The sequence below is a fragment of the Lepidochelys kempii genome, chromosome 1 (genome assembly GCF_965140285.1).
Source record: "Lepidochelys kempii isolate rLepKem1 chromosome 1, rLepKem1.hap1, whole genome shotgun sequence".
Classification (NCBI taxonomy): Eukaryota; Metazoa; Chordata; order Testudines; family Cheloniidae; genus Lepidochelys; species Lepidochelys kempii.
The window spans coordinates 231,416,159-231,438,510 of NC_136380.1; the positions used below are offsets into that span (position 1 = coordinate 231,416,159).

Consider the following 22,352-nt stretch of genomic DNA (forward strand, 5'->3'; position numbering starts at 1 on the left):
ATATTACTACTCGCTATATGAATCATCCTTATTTCCCCCATTCTGTGCTGCAGACCTGCCTATAACTCAGACCGGACCACCGAAGCAAGGGGGAGCAGGCTGAGCTGCTAGGTTGTAGTTAAAGCGCAGGTGAAAGTTTGCACTGTGGGACTCATGCACATCAGTATGTGACCCACCCATGCTGAGTAACAAATGGAAGGGTGTTTTAGAGGTTATAACTGAAAAACAATCACCCCCTTTAAAAAGAAAGCATTCAACCAATTTCCTTGCTTCGTTTGTTTCATTTTTATTACATTGTCCATAACCAAATGTTGACATTTTAATAGAAATGCTGAACTAGACATCAAGGGGACACACAAACAGTGTGCATGCCCTACTTCACACCAGCATAAGAGTTAAAGTTCTTCAGATGCAGAACAGAAATAGCTGCTCTGACACTAGTACACACTTTAATATAAAGGTGGCCGGCACATTAACATACTAGAGTAAGCAGCAAGCACGAAGAAAATGCTACACTAAGGCAACGTTTTAAACAAGGAAATCTGGAATTCCAGCAGTAGCAACTTCCTAATATTCAAACAAAAAGAGTACAAAACTGAATATACAAGGATGGTGTAACTCTATAGTAATCATGCAAAGAGAACTTCTGAATGGTTAAGAAATATTGAGCTTGGGTTTACTTCTGGCAAGTTAACAGCTGACAAGACAGATATTAGTGCCATTGTGCAACTACAGAGATTAAAATGTAGATAGGGAATCCATTTGAGTGCTATTTAATCCATCTCTACTCTGTTGAACTCCTATAGCAATATATTAATCCTCAAAACTCCTGTGAGATTGGGAAATTTTCTCCATCTTACAGATGAGAAAACAGACAGCTAGCTCCAAGTGTTCACTAATTTTGGTACCTCACTTTCAGGTCACACAACTTGAGACACGAGCATGTTTTTTTAGATATACTGAGCACAGCTCCTAGGACTTCAATTGCAGTTGGTGTCTGACATGTATTTTAAAAAAGAAAAGAGTCAGACCCTCAGAGTCAGCACCCAAAATTAGTACATAGTTGTGACAGACTGAACTCTAGTGATTTACCAAGAGACAAAAGAAACCTATGGCACAGCATGGGCCCCACTTCTATATGAAGTAATAAACCATGTTTCCCTTCTTCCTTGTATGTAGGTACTGCAGGAGTCTCACAATAGCAGGTGAAGTTTAGGATTTAATCACACTTAAATGGCACATTTCCATTTTAGCAACAACTAGCAGTACTTACCACTTTGTAAGTAATTATATTGTGAAAGTCCTCTTTAGAACAGCAGACTGTTACAGTGGTAAGCGTACAAGGTGTGTCCCATGACCTACTCAACTCTTCTTTTTACAGCACAATTTAATGGGTGTATGGCTCCTTGAATGCATTGCCAGTGGTAGGTTGCCAAAAAACAAGATCAAATTGTTTCAGATCAGCTGAACACAATAGAAGCGTAACAATTCCATGTACATCAGGGAAATTTGCCCAGTACATACAGATAAACAATTTGAATCAGGCAAATAAGTAGACTATATGCACACAGACTCCGAGAAAAGCCAGTCTATCTTCAAGGCCAAAGTAAAACTTTTAGACTGCTAAGGGAGAAGGGTGTACTCCAGTACTATGCCACAAAGTTCAAATATTGATCCAAACATCCCTAAAAGCTTGTGGGGTTTGAAGTGAGCCCAATTTTCTATATTTTTAATTCACACCATTGGGGCACAATTTTTTTCAGTATGGAAGAACTCTTGAATATCTCAGGGACTACCCCTTTCATATTTACACTCACACAACATCCATGCAGTGGCTACAGCAACTGCTTACACAGAAGAGCAATATTAGAAAAGAAGTTAGCTTCAGCTCTTCCATCGCTGGCTTCTATCCCTACTGGACACCTTTTGTTTCTTCTCCAATTCCTCTGATGCTACTGAGAGGAGCTGCTGGTTGTAGTTGCATCTACTTTTACAGGCACAGGCTTTGCCATGAGAAACCTGGCATCTGTAGAAGCAACCAGAAGCAAAGGGGTAGAGCCAATTCCATAAGACCTGCTAGCAGCCTGCAGGGAACCAGCAAGTGCATCAAGAACCACTACTGCTCCACAGTCCCATTTGTGAACCACAAATTTGACAGACACCTGATCTTGGCTTTGGCTCTTTAAGTATTAACAGGATGCAGCTGGCAAGAAAACTGCATACTAGCTTGCAGCCAAAGAAGATAAAATACAGTCAAATAATAAGTTTGCCAAACTGTCACAGCAGAAATGGTAATTAAACAGTATATATAGCAATGCAAGAGGTGAGCACTCGAACAACCTCAGAATGCACAGTACTTTGCTCATAGAACTCTGCACAGTGAAGCACAATTTCCTGTAAAAGCCTCACAATAAAATAAGACACCCTAATCTTGAAGATTTAGAGGAGAGGGAGGTTACCAAAAATATGCTGAGAAAGAATTTTCCCTTATTGCCCAGTAGGAATATACAAATTTACATTGTGAAGATGACCGCGCATCAGATACTAATCTATGCATAAGAGAAGCTAAACTTACCAAAAAAAGTAGTATTTTGAAATAAAGGAAACACATTAAATGTGCAGTGCTGGAGCAACACGAACACCAATTCTTAGTTTATAAATGCTTTCCATGCCAAACTTGAGACTATATAACAAGACTTTTAGGCTTTGACAAGTGACATGCTTTTACCATAATCAGTGCACTCAAAATATTTACACAACAGTATGGCTCAATATTATTGTGTTTGATACAGAACTTTGTTTTCAAAAATATGATTTTATTCACAATCTAATAGTTCATTTTTGCAGCAAAATGCTGCCCCCTGCTGCTATGAATCTGGAACAGGTTGGCTATGAGTACCACTTCTGGTCTTCAGCTGTGATTGAGCAATATCTGCTAGGGCACTCTGTATCTTTTCTAGTAGCATATCCCCACGATAAACAACCTCTTCCAGACGGGCAGCTGCTTCATGGTTTTCCTCCTCTAACCGATACAGACTAGCAGCCTTTAAATACAAAAGAAAAGTTAGGGGATTGTGATCACCACATAAGGCAGAGTTTTCTTCAAGGGAATGGGTGGAGAAGTTGTCCATGCCTGTGATGAAACCTAGTAAGACACCCATCTTTAGCTCCTACATCAGTCATTCTCTGCTGGAGTACAAGAATATCATTTATCCATTATAAGTTTGCCATCTAAAAATGCACTTCTTGCCTGGAGATTAAATTCATCAACAAAAATAGATGTTTTGTATCTCATATTGCCAATTTTAGATGAACTCAACTACAGCTTTCTTAACAAACAAAAACCAGAACCTTTGTCCCTACTCAAAAGAGATGAGTAAGGTGTAACACTTTCAGATCTCATGGTGTTAATTAGCAGGGTGGATAAAAATCAATGATTTTTTTTTTTAAATTAAAAAGATTTTTTTATATAAATCTGATTTTGAGGAAAAAACTTATCTAAAGATAGCTCATCATGGAATAAGGATTATAAATTCTAATTCTATAGTATGAAACAGTATATTCATGTAATGTTTAAGAAAAGTTTTGTAAATGAGTTCCAATAGTTCATTGATTAGGACCCAACCTTATGGGGTTCCACAGGCTTCTGTATAGATTATTTATGTTAAACTTTCTATCTACCCAATGGGACTCAATGCTCAGTCTAGAGGATACAATCAGAGATGCTTACTTTTGCAGTTCTCAAACTGTGAATTTGTGTCTCCAGAGGTAACATGCTTGTTAACAGCAAAAGCATTTTAAAATAAATAAATAAATATATGGAGGTGAGAAACAACAAGCCTCAGCCCTATTGTCCCTCTACAAATTTGTGTACACAGAGTCAATCCCTTACCTCTCTCTACAAGCGCAAACTTTCAAAAAGTTCAATGAATAGAAGATTGCTGGGGGCGGAATAGATCTGGACAAGAAAAAGAAGTCTGGAGATAAATGTGAGAAACGCTTGTTTTCTTAAAATATTACATGTTTGCTGTTGAAGAAAAAAAAACAGAATACTTAACGATGTTGTTTTAGTTAAATAGAACAATTTAAAATGTCCGTCTGGTGATGTTCTCCTCCTAATACAGCATGGCAAGAAAATCCTCCAAATATTAATGATTAACCCGGTGAATTGGAGATAATTCACCTCCCAATTTACCTTTGGTAAATGAAATAACCAAACAATCATTCATTTTCTGATATAGCTGTAAAACTAATATACAAAGTTTTCAAAATAAATCACTGTTTAAAAATGTATAGTGTGCACCTTCTAAAAATGAAACCTAAATCTCTGAGTTGTGAAGAATATGGATTAAGATTATAACAACCAACAAGAATGCACTTTTACGTAGAAAACCATGATTTAATCGAGTCTTCCTGATTAGTGATTTAAATCAAATCCACCCTGTCAATTAGTTTGTACTACATTCCCCAACAAGCTCATCTTTGGAACTGCACAGCCAGTGCCTCCAGTGAGGGCCATTAGACATATACACGTGGAGGACAATGGGAATTAGAATCCAACCATTTGTTCAATAATTTAACTGTAAATCGTATGACATGTGACAGTAGCTAAAATATGGGCATTTATACTAAAGACATGGTAATGGACTAGCTATCTGAACAGAAAAGTGAAAAAAGGTCATGTCTTGGGAGAACAAATGTGGCAGCCCCATCTATTTAGGATACTGTTGGTGGCACACTGAACAAGAGATGCCACTAAGGGTTACTTGATTAACAGCGAACACTCTACTGTTGTGAGATTTATGCTGCTAGCATGCTACAGACTGTTCAAAGCTCAAATTGATCTGATCAGCCACTCACGTGTTCACAGAAACAAGACCAATCAGTGATGTCATGATCATCTTCGAACTCGGACAATCGTCATCATTTAGGATAAATTCATGAAATCAGGTTTCAAGTCCCGCTACATTTTAAGTTACGCATTAGTGTCAATAAATTGAGTCTTTTTGTATTGCACCTTTAGAACCTCCACTGTTTTTCTGAGGTAAGCATTCAGCCAATTTCATCCATCCCTATAACATAGCCCCCTAAGGGTGGATGGTGACATTTGTTTGCAACACCACACCAATTTAAGAATGGAAGTAAATAACAAACAAAAAGCCACATCCAATTGGAAGTGTAACCAGAGGACAACCTGACCAGGACTAAACATCTATCCTTGCACAAAGGGGCCATGGAATCTAATCATCACAGGCACTGGTCAAGGTCTTTTTTTGAAAATGTAAATGCAGTGGCCCCTAAAAATCAGGCATAGACACTGCTGCAATATCAGCTCAGAGGAAAGCATGCTGTCTACTGGGTTATCAAAACCAGTTTCTGTAGTGCCTTGGTTTTCCCAACACAAGTGTCATTAGGGTCAGACATGGCTCAGCTATGAAACATGACATCATCATAATCTGTGGTATGTCTGCACAGAAGACTAAAAAACTATTCAGGTTATTTATATGGACTGTGAAGTTACACTGATGCTATATGGTCTGAGTTTTTAAATGTAACTAATATGTTTAGTCACTACTATAACTAGAGATCTAGCAGAATATAGCACTTTTGTTCAATATCCTATTTATGCTTCTCCAGTTTAGACATGTCTAATCTCTTTTGTAATCTGCATTTATCCTCTGCAACTCTGAGACTATCAACTCATCTGCAAGAACTGAAAATACAAAATTTACTCTTCCCATCTTAAAATTGCTTCAGTGTAGCATAGGGAGTTAGGGCTCATCTTTGTACACATACTTACACAAAGTAATTTTAAAAAACACTCAAACTAGGGCTAGGAAGGGCAAGACAGGTGGGCCACCAAGCAAGACTTGTAGAAAGAGATGAGCATTGGAGTAAACTACGTTGGGAGGTAGGACTGATTGCTGGAGAGACCCTAGCACACGGGTTCTCAAACTGGGGGCTGTGATCCCTCAGGGGGTCACGAGGTTATTGCAGGGGGGGGGTCGCAAGTTGTCAGCCTCCACCCCAAATCTCGCTTCACCTCCAGCATTGGTAATAGTGTTAAATATAAAAAAAGTGTTTTTAAACTGGGTGGGGGGATTTGCACTCAGAGGCTTGCTGTGTGAAAGGGGTCACCAGTACAAAAGTTTGAGAACCACTGCCCTAGGAGGAGGCACATGGGCCCTTCTGAGGAAAAAAGGTTTGGGGAAGCAAGTTTGATCTGCTGACCTGCAGGAAGGTTTCCTTGTGGAGCTAAGAAGAGGAAAGAACCGTAACATTTCAGAAATACTGAAAGTCCTTTAAAAAATGAGTGGTCTAGACACAAAGCGGTAGTACCATGTCAGATACAGCAGTTTTAGTAAACTCGCTTGTGACATGCTCTTATAGAGATTGGATGAAACCTGCTTTGAGAGCCAGAAAACTTGCAAGTTTCTTTTAATAAAGAAAAACAAAAGGTATATTAAAACAGTTGTGTGTTTAAATAAACTGAAAAAAACCACATGGCTCTTAAAAATAGTTTCAGATGGTGGTGGAGAGGGCAGTTTCTTTAGGAGCCCCGTGAAAAGAAAAATGAATTTAATATAGCTCAGAGTTCCAAGGTTTAAGTCTTCCCATCCCGCTTCAAGTTTTAAGTTATTCAATGTAATATTTCCAATAAATTAAGCTGTTGATTACAGGTACTTTTTTTGGGGGGGGGGGGGCACAGGGGGGAGAGACAACAAAATATTCCCTCGAACTTTTTTTTTTTTTTTTTTTTAAAGGGAGCTAAGATTATATCCTTTATGCCACCTGTGATTTTGGGCTGGAATATTCAGAGGGGATTAAGAGGGTGGAGATTTTTTTGCTGTGTTTCAAGTGTTTTAGATTTTAGTGATATTCTTACCTGCAAAGCTGCTGTTGATTCTTCACTAGGTAATGAATCTATTAAAACATCAATATCCTTAGCAGTTCATGCAATCAATGCCGCAAACAACTGAGCATATTCTATAAAAACAAAAATCAGATTATCTATTACAATTTAATTTACCTTTTTAGAGGAGAGCTGTGATAAACTTAGTGCTCACTGAAGGTACAAGTCACCTAGAATTTTACTCTGAATTTCAGAAGATTTATACTGATTTCTAACTCCAATGTATTCTTAAATTTTAAAAACTCTTTCCTGTATTAAAGACAGTGATAATACCCTTCCATCTCAAACCATAGATTGTTTAAGCTAGGATCAGAATCAATCTAACAAATGGCATTGGAATGGCTGCCTTATTTTGCAAAGAGACAGCTAACTCTTAAGCCAGATACTCCATTCTAGCAGCATATCAAACATTCCAGTTACAATGTGTTACATATTCTGGAGCATCGAGATACTCTAATGTTTCAATTCGTTCCTTGAATTTGGTCATTGTGCTTGTTAAAAAAAGAGCAAGGATTAGATTAGGATAATGCGAATAAATCTGAAATTTATGAAATGTTTACACAAACTTGGTAACAGACCAAGAGAAGGATTCTTAAAAGATTTACCACTACAACAATTAACGTTACCACTTAAACTTAAAAATGCTCTTACTTTGTTAATGTACAAATTCACCTGAAAAGCTCAGTTTTCACTTTGTTAGTGACAGGATTTTAATTTAACTTCTAAATAACATGAAAATGTGTGGAGTACTTTCAAAAAGAATATTGCTAGTTTAAAGTCAATTCTGAATGAAAAAGTTTTAAATCACATTACAAGTAAAAACGCCAGGTTACTATAGCTGAAAGATTAAGAGGGAGAGCTGTATTTCCTCAGCTTACTTTGTACATTTGCCATACTTTTAGTTATATTCACTGTTTTCCCTGTTTGTGTAGATCTCTCACAGCTGCATGGGAGAGAAAATTTTAATATAGGAAATGGACTATAAAATTCAAGGATAGGTGTAATAAGCTATATTTTCAAACTTGATTGTTTTTCAAAATGACAATGTTTACTTAAATGTGTACTGTGACATCACCATATATCACCTTGATATAGAAATACTGAAGTTTTACAGATTGTACTTAAGCTTTCAGAGATTATCAGTACCTGAAGATAAGAAACTTACAGGGAGACTGATCTGCCAAGAAAATTTTGACTTGCTTAGAACCTGGACTTTAACCTGAACAGTTACAATATGCTGAAATACAGCTTGCCTTATCTAGAGTTTAAGATGGTTAGATCACGTCAACTTACATGATCTAATGCCTTTAAACCTTAAACAAAAACTTGGGCTCCTGAATCATCACTTACTAGATACCAGTATCTTTGACTGGACCAGCTGCCACTAGAAAGGCAACAAGCGAAAGCTCTGCTTTTTGCACCTTTAACTAGCTCCTCACAGAGGTCTCCAATATCAGATGGCAAGCCCTTATAGGCCACTGTAGGACTGGCTGACAGTCTTCCAGAACTGCAACAGAGCATCATTTGTGCACTGTGCTAGCCTTAGTTGAGATTCCTGAGGTCAGGCCTAATCTGATGCAAGACATGTAAAATAAAGGGGACTAAAGAGCCATTTAGGCATATAATGTGTCTTAACTATAAAGCCACATTTAAAAATTCTCAAAACATTAGGGCCATTCTGAGCATATAAATAAATATTTTCTAAATATCACATATCCATATGACTGAACTTTCTTCCCAGCTTGATTTGTTTTTCCATCTGAAGTATGATATTAGATCATATATTTGCTTTATCTTTAGAAAAATGACCAGAATTAATCTGTAAAAAAGTACAGATGGAAAAGAGTTTTTGGTAAACTAATATGAATGTTAACTTTTATAACTGCAGACACTAGCGAGAGAAGGTATTATTCCAAAAACATTAAAAGCAAAACCAGATTGATAGCTAGATAAGCTTTATACTCAAACTAATGTAAAATTTCATGAGACTAGTTCATACTTGGTTTGGCTTTTAAAAACAGAAGTTTCCTGAACACTGACTAAGAATCTCCTCATAACCGTGATCCTTATAAAAATGACTGATGTTTGAATTACTAAATCTATATAAAACAAGGACCCCGAGACACACACATTTCTGTGCTTAGCTTTGTCAAAAAATATTTCGCGTCTCAATCAATTCACTTCCCTACAGTATGTGCAATTATCCATAACTTTGCCTGAATCATTACAACTGTTACAACATCTGAAGAAAGTTTCTTACGCCTGAAATTACTTAATTCTAAATTGACACTACCTATTTTACTAGAGAGTAATCATGTTTAGTTAACGGACACAGATAAAACCGACCTTCTGTAGGATTAGCTGGCTGGTCTTTGTTTATCGCTGTCTGAATGTTACTGAAGGAGGCAGGTGGGCCACACTGCTGCAATACCCCAATCGCATTACAAAACTGATCTGCAAGCTATAGACAAGATGAAATATATTTACACAATCATACTATCATTTTAGTCGGCATTTACACTAAAGATAGTCAGTTTAAACTTTTTGCCCCATCAACCAGTTCACAGAATTGCACTTCAGTAAATGAAAATGGTTAATCCAAGTCTGTGGTAAAGATCCCAATCCTGCCTTCCATGCAAGTGGATGTCTCTGATTGCACTGGGACCCCATGCCAATGCATGTGTCCACTCCCACAGATCAATTAGCAGGACCAGGGATTAATTAAGATGCTACCATTAGCATACTCAAGTCCAGGACAAAAATTTGGTTCCTAAATCCTGGCCTTTAGCAGCTCAGCCCACTGCAGAGATAACATGCTTTCTCCCATTCCCCTGGCCACATGGATAGGTGCTACCCAACCAGTTACTGAGCCTAGTGAAATTAAGTAGGAAGATTATTGCGATCGGAGACAGACGTGGTGTAGTGACATAGAATATCAGGGTTGGAAGGGACCTCAGGAGGTCATCTAGTCCAACCCCCTGCTCAAAGCAGGACCGATCCCCAACTAAACTCATAACCCTGAGCTTAGCAGGCCAATTCTCAAACCACTGAGCTTCTGGGAGCAACTCCCTGGAAAAGCAGCCCCCCGCAGGTCGGGACGGGGAAAAGCCCCCCCCCCCAACTCCACACAACCCCACGAACGGGCTGCTCTGGCCATTCCGCACGCTGGCAACAGCGCCGAGCCCCCCCCCCCGCTGTGCACGGCGCGAGCTCCGTGCTGGCGGGGACAGACTAGCTCCGGGGCGGCGCGAGCGAAGCGAGGCGCCCCCCGCGCTTCACAAGGGGAGGGGGCGCGAGAGCAGCCGAGAACGCTTAAAAGCCCAACGGCCTCGGCGGGGTTTGTTTTTTTTTTTTAAACCGACGCCACTGTTATCCCCGCCCCCGCTCCGACCAGCGCTGAGAGGGAGCAGACGCCTCGGGGTTGCTACCCCGCCCCCGCGGGGCCCAGAATCCCTCCCCCCAGGGCCCGGGAAAGGCTCGGAGGCGGCCGGGGAGATGGAGGGACCGACGCTCGCTCCCCGCAACCGGGCGGGAGCCGACTCGGCCTAACCCCGATCTGAGCCGCTCCAGCCTCACCGAGTTCACCGCGTCCTGCAGTTGCGTTAGCCGATCCGCCATGACGCTGCCCGAGCGCCCATCCCGATTCCCTCCTGCCTATTGGACAGAGCCTAAGCGGGGCCGGGCCGGGCAGCCAATGGGTGCGCTTGGTGTTGGACGGTTGGCCTTGAGGGGGGGAGGGGAAAATGGGCAGGGCTTTGCGTTGTTCTCTGTCGGGTCCGACGCCCGGCGGCGGCCACGAGGATGCTTTGGCTGCTGCGGGGTGCGCGCCCCCTGCTGGCTGAGAGGCGACTCGGCAGCTGCCGGGGCCGCCCTCCGGAGTGAAAGGCCAAGGGCGGGGCCCAGGGTCCACGGAAGTAAATGGAAAGAGTCCCGTTGACTTCTATGGGCGTTGGAGGAAGGGGCGGGGCATCCTTTGGGGGGAGGAAGGGCGGGGTCTGAGTGTGCGGAGTGATGAACAGCGTCATGTGATATAAATAGGGACGGAAAGAAGCTGGCCCAGGATTGTTTAAGTCCCGCCCCATAGGAATCACAATGTATTAAACCTTTTTCCTTGACTGGGTTGCAACTCTAAGGGTTTGGACACAAGCAAGACTCTCAGGTCCCGATTCCCTTAGTGACAAGTGCAATGGTTTGTGATGCATAATTTAGCCCATTCTGCTGTTTTAGTGGAAGACCATGAATGGCGGGGAAGCCCCCCTCCCCCCCGCCCTGCTCTAGGCCAACAGGTAACTCAGAAGGGTGGAAGACCATGAGTGTCAAGGAAGCCCCCCCCACTCTGGGCCTAGGCTAACCTGAACACTTCTCCCTCCTGAAGGCTGCTGTGTTATACCTTCCGTTTGCTTTTGTTTTGTTGCATAGTTTTGTTTTATCCTTTTTGGTGATTCTTTGTAAGTGTTACACAAATAAAACTCTTCTGCTTCAAAAAAAAAAATAAACAGTCTTGAGCTAGGATGAAAGCAAAATTGTAGTTCTTATATTGATGCACAGATTTATCATTAATTTGCAGTGTTACCAACTCTCAAGCCCAGGCTTCAGTAGTCTAGTAAACACACCAGACTCTCAGATTAAAAAAAAAAAAGTTTTTACTCTTCATACTCCCAGAGAAAAGTTGGGAAATGGAATGCTTCAGAAAGCACAAGGCAAATTAAAAACTCCATATTCATTATTTTTAAAATAATCTCACGATTTTTAAGATAACCTCATGATTTTTGTATTATTAGGGTTGGCAAAACTGCTTGAGCATGTTGTTGATAAACTCTTAGTCGACTAGGGCAATCATAGTTATGCAAGTAGGTACAGAATCTTCAGGCCTGGTCTACACAAGAAAATTAGATCAGTTTAACAACGTGGATCAGGTGGAAAAAATCCACACCTCTGAGCAGTGTGTAATTAAATCAACCTAAATCCCCCTGTAGTTAGCGCTAGGTCAAGCAAAGAATTCTTTCATCAGTCTAACTACCACTTGTTAGGGAGGTGGATTGCTTATGTCCATGGGAGAATCCCTCCCATTGGTGTAGGTAGTGTCTACACCAAACCACTAGAGTGGCACAGCTGTAGCATTTATTTAAGAGTACACAAGCCCTTAGAAGTTGGGGATGGAAGTGACACGTTAGGGCCAATGTAAGATTCTTTGCTACTGTATAATTACTTGTGTGTTTTCCAGTCTAGTTTCAGAGGTCTCATGTAATGTGGTTTCCACCTCTTTCCTTGGGAGATGTTTCTATAGCCCATACATTTTACTAAATAAGAAACTTTTCTTGATATTCAGTTTACATTTTATCTATTTTAATTTCTTCTCGTACTCCCACTTTTACTCCCTTGAACTATTATAAACAATTCTTTACTAGCCTTGGAGTTTACTCCCTTCAAATATTTGTAGAGTGCTATCACAAATCCTCCTTGGTTGTCACTCAAGCAACACAGCGTCAACATTTTCCCTCATAAATCAGTCACTCTGGATCCGTGATCATTTTCTTTTTTTCTGAACTCCCTTCAAACTATCAATATCTTTCTGGTAATGAGGTGCACAGAACTGAACACAAATATTCAGCGCAAAACTACAATGACCTTGTTTGCTTCCACATTACATTGTCTAACTTGTCTAATTTGCAGTCTGCCTTCACTAGCTACTATGTGCAAAAGCATATAGCAGAAAAAAGTGCTGTACCTTAAATGCAAAGCTATCATTTCCAACTGAGACCAAGGAGAAATGTTGTATCTACAAATAATATTGAATACCCAGCAGCCTCTGTGAGTAGAAAATTTTTTGGAATAACATTACATGTTCTAATGACCTGAGCAAAAGACTGAGCTCCAGAAATTCCTGATTTTGAACCTGCGTGCTAACCCTTAGTCCCAGATCCTCAACAGTATTTAGGCATCTAACTTCCATTGATTTCAATGACAGTTCAGCATCTAACTACCTCTTGGGCCTCACTCCCTCTGTGGCTTTAAGCAAATAATTCTGGGCCTGATCCAGTGTCCATTGAAGTCAGTGGAAAGACTCCTGTTGACTTCAGTGGGCATTTGGTTAGACTCATAGGCCAGCATTTTTAAACTTTAAGCTGAGCCCCTCCTCTGAGTTACAATTTTTGGCCATGCTCCCCCGGCCCACACAAAAATAAACACATGCAAGGCTGGGTGCCCTGCTGAGGTGACTCGGCGGTGGTCCTCTCACCTCAAACCCCACTGCGTGGGGCTGGCCCAAGCCCCGCAGCACAGGGCTGGTGTTCCACTCCCCCACCCTGAACGTTCCTGCACGCCCCCCTAGTTTCAAAACCTCTTCCACAGGCCCTGACCCAGCAAAGTAGTTAAGCACATGCTCTGCTTTAACCATGTGAGCATGCTTAACTGCTTTGCTGGATCCTGGACTTAATCTCTCTCCCTAAATTTCCCCTTCTTTGAAATGGGGATGATAATGCCTAACTCACAGGGGGATTATGAGGATTAATTAAGTGGTATGTCTTATTTATATATTATCTGACTTTAAATGAATTTGGTTTAAAGCAAGGATGATTGAAGTTAGGATTCCTGTCAAGACTTTTTATCATATTTGTATTATAGTTCATTTTTCAGTAAAGAAAAAAATACATAAAATAAATGAGAAAAAGAAATTTGAGGTTCCACAATATAGAAAAATGTTGCATTTGTAATGTTTCAAAACGATCTGTTAACCTGTTTTAATTTAAATTTTGATCTTTTTTAACCCTGTTACAGTCTGATGAAAAATATCTGGATTCTAGATATCTTTTAAAAAATCTATTACTTTCTTGACAGTGAAATAAAGCAAATTGCTACTGTCTTATGTGTGACTTAGGCCCAGCTCCTCAGAGGTACTGAAATCAATGGGAGTTTGGTGCCTAAATACCTTTGAGGATCTAGGCCTTACTTCTGTAAAACAGATGGGCCTGATCTTCCTTTCACTTACACCATTGTTAAATAGAAATGGTAATAATTTCCACATGCCACGTGCTTTGAATGGGAAAAAATAAGGAAACTATCAAAACAAAGTACTGATATTACAGAGTAGTTCTTTTAGTTAATGTACATAAGTACAGGTTAGACACACATTTCTCAGGGATGGCCTAGGTATACTTAATCCTGCCTCAGTGCAGGAAGCTGGACTAGAGGACCTCTTGAGGTTCCTTCCTGCCCTACACTTCTACGATTTTATCAGTTCTGAGAAAGGGCTGCGTCAAGGAAAAGCAAGCATATACTGATGGCTTTCTTATTTTAAGTCAGGTTAGCAGATAAAAGATACCAAAGTTGTGCAAATCAATTCATATTTGAACTTTAACTTTGTCTTGGCCATTCAGCAGTTGGCCATGCCAGATTCAATTGCCATTAAAAGTCAGTGGGACTTAAGCACACTAAGGAGCAAATGTTGTCTGAGCACTGACAGACGTGGGCTAGTGGGTTTGAGTACTGGGCTATGAATAAGAAATTACTTAGGCTATGGCTACACTAGCTGTGCCACTGTAAGCTCTCTAGTGTAGCCACTCTAAGCCAACCGGAGAGAGCTCTCTCGTCGACTTAATTAATCAACCCCCAGTGAGCAGCGGTACCTATGTCGGCAGTAGAAGCTCCCCCACTGACGTAGCGCTGTCCACACCAGCGCGTAGGTAGGCATAATTTATGTCGCTCAGACGGGTGACATAGTCACACCCCTGAGGGGGAGAAGTTATACCAAAATAAGTGGTAGTGTAGACATAGCCTTAGTACTCATGCCATCTCTGGCTTTGGGCAAACTACTTAACCTCTCTTGGGTCATTAACATTAAACGTCAATGTTAACACTACCGCCTATGAGGATTAATTTATTTTCTGCAATGACCTTCAAAGAAGAAAAGTGCTGAACAATATTTTTAACCTTTTGTCTCTAGCACTGAAGCTGCAATGAGCTCCATGCAGGCAGACCCTGATGCACCTTTGTGGACCTCACTGGGAGTAGCCATTGCAGAGCTCATTGCAGTATCAGCCCTTCTATTTGTATTTTAAGTTAAATTTTGAGTTTGCAGCTTTAGAGGAGGTTTGAGGTTTTAGGAGTTATTTTCAGACTTTGTTATGTTAGAATTGGATTAAGGTGCTGGGGAGGGGAGGGCTGATATCATTGTGACACTCTATACCTCGGGAGGAGCAACCTGTAACCCCCATATTCATCATTTATATATAATTATGGTATTTCATATAAAGCATGCCATGTGAGGTATCAGGGGAAAGGTTATGATCCACTGAAAGCCATGGTTCTATCTAAATATGTATATTATTAATGCATATGAAGTTATGAAATTGTGTTGTATGGTTGTCACTAAAACATGCTGTGAGTTGGGGAAATGTCCAGATATTAGATCCCCAGAGATAAGGACAAGGGAGCTAACCAACACCAGGGCAGGTGTTGAACAACCATCAACAGCTATTGTCCAGCAAGGGAGCTACAATGCAATGATGCACTTGCACAAGGCCACATCGGGGGAATTGCTCAACCTCGCCTGGTGACTCAGCAATGCCCATCAGAGATGCCTGGACTTGTGTTCTCCAAGCACATGGACTAAGGGCATAAAACAGAACACAGTGGCCACATGCTTGGCCTTTTCTCCTCCCCCGCCCATGCTGCAAGCAGCAAGGACACTGAGAAGACTGAAAACTCCAACAGAGGAGACTGGTCCAGGTTTCAAGGGTGAAACCTGTGTACTATGAACTGCAATATCCAGTGGGGTGTGAAAAACTGCTTAATCTAGATGTTGCCCAGTCTAATAGGGTTGAGTTTAGACTGCGTGCTTATATTTTCTTTTCTTTTGGTAACCACTCTGACTTTTACTATCACTTAAAATCTATTTTTTGTAATCAATACACTTGTTTTACTGTTTATCTTTACCAGTGAGTTTGCCTGAAGTGTTTGGTAAATCTGCTCAGGTTTATGAAGACTGGTGTATATCCACTTTCCATTGATGAAGTGGTGAACCAATTAATAAACTTGTACTGCTCATCTTGAGCAGTGCAATATGATATATTCCTGAGGTACAAGGCTGGGAGCTAGGGGGATTTGGCAAGTACCTTTCTCTGTGTGATTCATGAGTGGCTCTGGTGTGGGGATTTTCAAACTGATCAGTTCAGCACTTGAGGTTAAAGGCAGTTTGATGCCTTTGTTAATATTTTAGAGATGTGAGTCTGGAGCACCCGCCATTAGTGCATAGTGCACACCCTAGGTTTGGGGCTCCACATGTGGTTGTGTTGAGTGATAACAGCACTTGGAGGGGGTTGCTGCTTGTCACTAGCAAAGCATGGTGAGAGACAGCCCAGGCTGGAGAGTTAAGGGGGCACAGCAATCCCACAGTCCTAGGCTGCACCCCAGGCATCCTGTCAAAATCATGATGGATCCTTACCTTAGCATGTTAATATAGCAGAATTTGGCTAACAGAGACAGTGTCATGGGCAGAGACAAATCACGATAAACAGCCATCCCTACTGACAAAGACTTCAATCCTCCAAACACTTTTATAGGACTTGTCTATACAAGAAAGTTGCACCCCTAAGGTATACATGTAAACTGTTATTATTAACACAGTGCAAACTTCTGTTATTTCAGTTTGAGTGTTTATTTTTTCTTTTGTTTAGCTTGAGTTGAGTGGGAAACAGTTAAATTAAGCCAAAACAAGACACTCAAACTAAAATAAAAGTATCCATCCAGGGATTTGTATTGCTTTAGTTATAATAGTACTCCCAACCTTCAAAACATTCAAACACAAATAATCATAAGCTTGCCTTAAAAATGACTAGAATTTAAAAATAATAAATGTGATCTTTTAACCTGTCATCTGTTTCCTGATCCTTTAGTGTGTACTTGAGTCACATTTTCAGACTTTTCTCCACACCCCTAAAGGCTAGAAACATTTCTGTTTCAGATGAAGTCTGAGATCCCCACATAACAACATGCCTCTAGGATCTGGGGCTTTAAGAAAAACACAAAATATTTGAGACTTGCGGTAAAATGACAAAAGTTGGTGATACTGCTGTGTCATTTCAAAACCGAGGTTGGTGCAACTTTCCCATGCCGACCACGCTTTAGATTGGAACCTTGTCACAGCAGCTGTTACTATGTGCCTACAGAGCCTAGCACAACAGAGCCCTGATCTCAACAGGCCTCGAGGCACTGGTGTAAGGCAGATAAATAATATCTGTGACAGCTAGACATTCCTGAGACAGGGAGACATTCAATGCCAACATTTACCTTAACACAAACCCTAATGATGAGACCTGAAAATCACTGACAATGAGTATCAGCGGGTAGCCGTGTTAGTCCCTAGCCACAAAGACAACAAGGAGTCCGGTGGCACCTTAAAGACTAGCAGATTTATTTGGGCATAAGCTGTCGTGGGTAAAAAACCCACTTCCTCAGATGCACGGAGTGAAAATTACTGACAATGAGCTGCATAAACAATACAAAAGGGGAGCCCGTCCTCCATTAGCTCTGGATGATTAGTTTTTGTCCCTTGCAGAACTACTGTCTCGAGGCCCGTCGGGTGCACTGTTCAGCAGGAGTAGCCCCGGCACAGCTCCGGGGCGCCCATACTCTCCTGGGAACTTGGCATCTCCCGCTCTCTAGCCCCAGCTGCTCTTCCGCCCGCGAACCAGCGCCGCGGCCGCAAAGCAAAGGGCTGACGGCCGGAAGTAGGAGCCTTCGCTGAGCCTGCCGGTTAGAAATGGGGGCGAGCGGAGGCGAGGCCGGCTCGGGTTAGCGTCAGGGCGCATGGGGCTGGCCCCCCGGGCTGCCATGAGGGGCAGAGTGAGAGCCGCCCGCGCCGCGGAGTGAGCGTCTCGCGAGCCGCCCTCCCGGGGAGCCCTCGCCTCGCCTCGCCCCGCCTCCGGCTCGGGCTCCGGCTCGGGCTCGGCGGGGGATTTTCCAGGCGCAATGTGGCTCCCGCGCTTCTTCCCCAGCACCTTGCTGGTCTTGGGGCTCGCTTGCAGGCGTGAAGCCTTGGTCAGCGCCGGCGCGGGTAAGCTGCAAAGGGGGAGTGGGAGGGAATAAAATGGAAAGCTGGCTCCTCTTTCACGTCCGCTCCGTCAAAACAAGCGTGCCTGTGTTTAAAAACAGAGCGCTGGCCGCTCGTTTGCCCTTCTTGGCTATTTCTGAGCCGTGTTGGCCAAAGGTATTTTCATCAGCAGGTGGACACCTCGGGATTGTTCGCCCCACAAATAGCCGGGGAATCATCTCTCAGGCTGCAAAGGTGATCCTGGATCACAGGTGCGAGAGGCTTCAATGAGCTGCAAATAAGGGGTGGCCTAGGATAGTTTGTCAAGATTCCTAATCATTTCTCTGTCCTAGGGTGGCCGTGTTGCTTCTTGGGATCTTTATTTATTTGCAAATAGCGTTTGAACAGCTGTCAAAGTGCTTCGCACACCAGAATGCATTCTACACAGAGGGGAATTGGCATGAGTTGGGTTGGTTACCAAAATCAGGTGGTTTGCATAAGCTGCAAAGTGATCATGAGCACTATAGGCTTTAAAGGAGCATGTCATGTGTTTCCTGGGTCAGGGCTCTGTCATATGTTTCGGCAACAGTGAGGCTTTTTTCCTGCCGTGAACAATCATTTCATTGTCGAAGGGAGGATCTTAATAGCACTATGGCTAGCCTGTAAGCAACAGTAACGTACTTCTCCTGGAGGGCATGACTTCATTGAATCGTAAAACAGAGCACTCTCAAAACTGGTTAAAACAAAAAATAAGAAATTGAACAACTACTGGTATGGCTCCCTCCTTGAAATATGTGCAGTTTCATTCAAACTGTTGGATTGTGTTGCACCATGAAGGTTGGACAGTGTGTGTTTGAATAATAGATGTGGAAAATAAAGGTCCATCAGGTGGAAGCAATCTGTTTTATGCAACGATACTGCTGAAATCTTATAAAGTTCTAGTTGTAACAAAATTTTCAGTATGAAGAGATGTATTTATTCACAGCACTATAGTTTGAGGCTATATTAGCATTGCCATAATTTATTCTTCTTTTCCCTGATTCATAAACTAAATGACAGTCTGGATACACTGGACTGAAACTTGCCACGCAAGATCTTAATGCAAGAAATGGTTTTTTTTGATGGTTCCAAACTTCTGATAATATCGGTCTGTTCTAAGAATTGTAGAACTTGATTTTAATCTCATTTTGCTGACAACTAGTAAACAGTGTGGCTTGTGTTTTAACTTGACATTTCTCTTTCAAAAGCACTAAGTTGTGCAAAAAAAGTGTTAAGCAACATACATGAATTCTAGTACTACATATATGGTTAATTCAAGCATATGGACTATTCTAGATCAGTGTGTCACCATGTTGAGTCAATAGACAGTAGAGGTTTAGAGAAACTGATTAGTAGATCTGTGGTGTGTTTTTTTTTTTTTTTTTTTTTGTAAAGCTTGCAAAGTGTTGATCATCTCTTTGTTAATGATCCAAGAAATAGCCATGACTATGAAGCAAACTGTTCTAAAAGCCTGGTTCTTGAATCTGATGATTCCAAAATAGTTCAGCAGTGCAATGTCATTATATTGACATAGCTTTGTAGTGTAGACCAAGCTTTAGTGCAGGGGCTGGCAAACTTTTTGGCCTGAGGGCCACATCGGGTTTTGGAAATTGTATGGAGAGCTGGTTAGGGGAGGGGAGCGTGGCTTGGCCTCCTGCCCTCCGCCACCCCATCCAACCCCCCCTCATTCCCGACTGCCCTGCCGGGATCCCTGCCCCCATTCAACCCCCCTGTTCCCCACCCTCTGACCGCCCCGACCCTTATCCACACCCCTGACCCCCTGCTCCCTGACCCCTTACCGCGCTGCCTGGAGCGCTGGGGTGCTACAGCCGTGCTGCCCAGCTGGAGCCAGCCACACCACTGCTCACCACAGAGCACTGGGTCAGGCCGGGCTCTGCAGCTGTGCTGCCCCAGGAGCTCGCAGCCCCGCCGCCCAGAGCATTGCACCGGCTGTGCAGTGAGCTGAGGTTGCGGGGGAGGGGGAACAGCAGGGGAGGGGCCAGGGGTAGCCTCCTGGGCCAGGAGCTCAGGGGCCGGGTAGGAGGGTCCCACGGGCCGTAGTTTGCCCACCTCTGCCTTAGTGTCTCTGTGTAGACATAGACAACTTGATGGAGTGTTGGCCTTAACTCTGAATTTCCTTTTTACCTGATCTTTTACAGTGGCTAAGGCACTCTACTACAGTCCTGAAGGTTATGAGTTTGAGTCATGTTCCATCTTGCACTGAAAGGCCCCCTCCAGTTCACCCAGCTGCAAAATGGATACCTGGTCCATGGGGTTAGGGATAGTCAAAGGTAGTCTGATGTGACACTGGCCACATCTCTCTCCCTTGTGGACTGTTGGCTATGAAATTGACTTGCCTTCACCACATCAGTCCGATGGTTTGAGGGAACTTTGACTTTGATTCTTACAACTTTGCTTTAAATTTAATATTGTTTAGTAAAGCACAGAAAATATTTGGCAACAAGGTCCTTCCAGCCCTTGTCATATGTAATAAGATTTTAGGCCATCGTTTAAAAAAATTGTATATTTGCTAATTCAGTACTCAACTTGAGACACGTGGAGTCTCCTTTTCTCCCTCCCCTTGGAGATGCTGAGCTGAAGTCAGTTGGGGGTGTGCTTCTGAAAATCAGGCCCTGAATATCTCAAATTGGGCACCTAAAATTAGTGAGCACTTGTGAAAACCTGGGCTGAAGTGGATTGAATCCCTGTGTTTGTAAAATGCTGGCAGTGACTTCCCTTCTCACCCTAAAGAGACCAGAGGAAGAAGTCTGTTTTCACACTTTTTATGGTTATGTGTTCTTGTTGGTTTCCGCAGTACATTTAAGTGGGGAAACAGCAAAAGTGATGCTGAGCTAACGCACTTCCCCTTGGAGGATGCCTGGCTACTGTTGCAAGGCAGACCTACATTTATATAAAGCTGGTCAAAAAATTTAGGAAACTCTCAACCAGCTTTAGATAAAAAACATATTTAACACATCTATGACCAAACACTTTAATTTACATATCAGGTTTACTTTAATAATCCACTTGGCTGGGAATATCCAGTGGCTGTTCATGTGCTTTGTATTAACAAAAAGAAAAGGAGTACTTGTGGCATGCATCCGATGAAGTGAGCTGTAGCTCATGAAAGCTTATGCTCAAATAAATTGGTTAGTCTCTAAGGTGCCACAAGTACTCCTTTTCTTTTTGTTAATACAGACTAACACGGCTGCTACTCTTCAACCTTTGTATTAACAATATATCTTTTGAGTTTGGAGGAAGTGGCTGAGTTTTCTTTGCTAGCTCTCTAATTAACCCTTTCAAAAGTATATTGGCTTATGAAAGGAGTTAGGTGGGTCGGATCTGTGTCCTTGCTAATGCATTATAGGATGTGTTTGACTATCTAGTTTCTAATACTCCCCTTGTAATCTCTGCTGAAATTCTAATTCTGCACAGCAGTACGACTGGATGAACACCACCAGTTTGGTACAGGAGACTTTAGGCTGTCCTATTTCATAGGGATTCTCTCTCTTTCCTCAAATGGAAGAACAAAGTTGTACTTGCCTGGCACATTATGGCATGGCACAGCACTACAACAGTCGTGTTTATGGTGCAGATAGGGTAATAGTGCCTTTGTAACAAAGTGAAAGCTTTGTGTAATCTATGCTGTCCTCTAGTTTCAGGGAGCCAGTTAAATTCCACCTGTGCTAGGTCTCTTAACTGACTTGACTCCCTTTCCAGGGTCTGCTATAGTTGCAGTGTATTTGGGGGCTTGTCAGTGGCCCTTCCTTATGCTGATAGTTCCTGCACATAAAATGCCACCATATAAAAGGGCCCTCTAGACCGTCTTAAAGACTTGGAGTCCCTTTTGACATTTAAGAGTAAAAGGAGGAACTATAGAGGAGTGGTTGGGTTTCCCCTACCCTTTTATTTGCTGAGTCAATATGGTTCTGCTGTGAATGTGGTTCCTTGATTGAGAAACTTTGTATGGAATCATTGAGACAAACATGGAAACAACTCAAGGTAATTATTGCTTAGTGGGGAAAATTGGGCAATAGTGTGATGAGGGAAAGTTGAATGGCTTGGGGGAGTAGTCTGGTAGCCAAATACAAGTTTTTGGGAATACCTTGTTTTAGTGTACATATCGTGTTGGTTTGTTGTTTTTTTCTTGTGGATTCCGAATTGAAAAACCCTCAATTCTAAAAAACTGCCTGATGACCCCTTGTCACTGCTTAGCACTTAATTCCACCCCACTCCTGATTCACAAGCAAGATGACAGTGATACCCCCTTTCACAGAATTTCAATTTTTTAAATAAACTTAACACTAATTTTGTTTCAGAGGAACAGCCGTGTTAGTCTGTATTCGCAAAAAGAAAAGGAGTACTTGTGGC

General features: G+C 42.0%; 2 protein-coding genes across 2 annotated transcripts in view; one reads left to right on the plus strand and one right to left on the minus strand.

The window, feature by feature from the left end:
* Positions 1 to 270: 270 nt before the first annotated feature.
* On the minus strand, positions 271 to 10,795 carry MED21 (mediator complex subunit 21). Its single transcript, XM_073317412.2, is given in 4 exon segments — positions 271 to 3,044; positions 6,887 to 6,987; positions 9,260 to 9,374; positions 10,490 to 10,795. Coding segments are annotated over 4 exon segments (435 nt in total). The 5' UTR covers positions 10,532 to 10,795; the 3' UTR covers positions 271 to 2,867.
* A 6,820-nt stretch (positions 10,796 to 17,615) lies between these two features.
* Positions 17,616 to 22,352, plus strand: part of TM7SF3 (transmembrane 7 superfamily member 3) — a 31,258-nt gene continuing 26,521 nt past the window's right edge. The window contains exon 1 of the mRNA XM_073317510.2: positions 17,616 to 17,966. Coding sequence (XP_073173611.1) covers positions 17,882 to 17,966 — 85 coding nt within the window. The 5' untranslated portion in view covers positions 17,616 to 17,881. The remainder of the gene's footprint in view (positions 17,967 to 22,352) is intronic.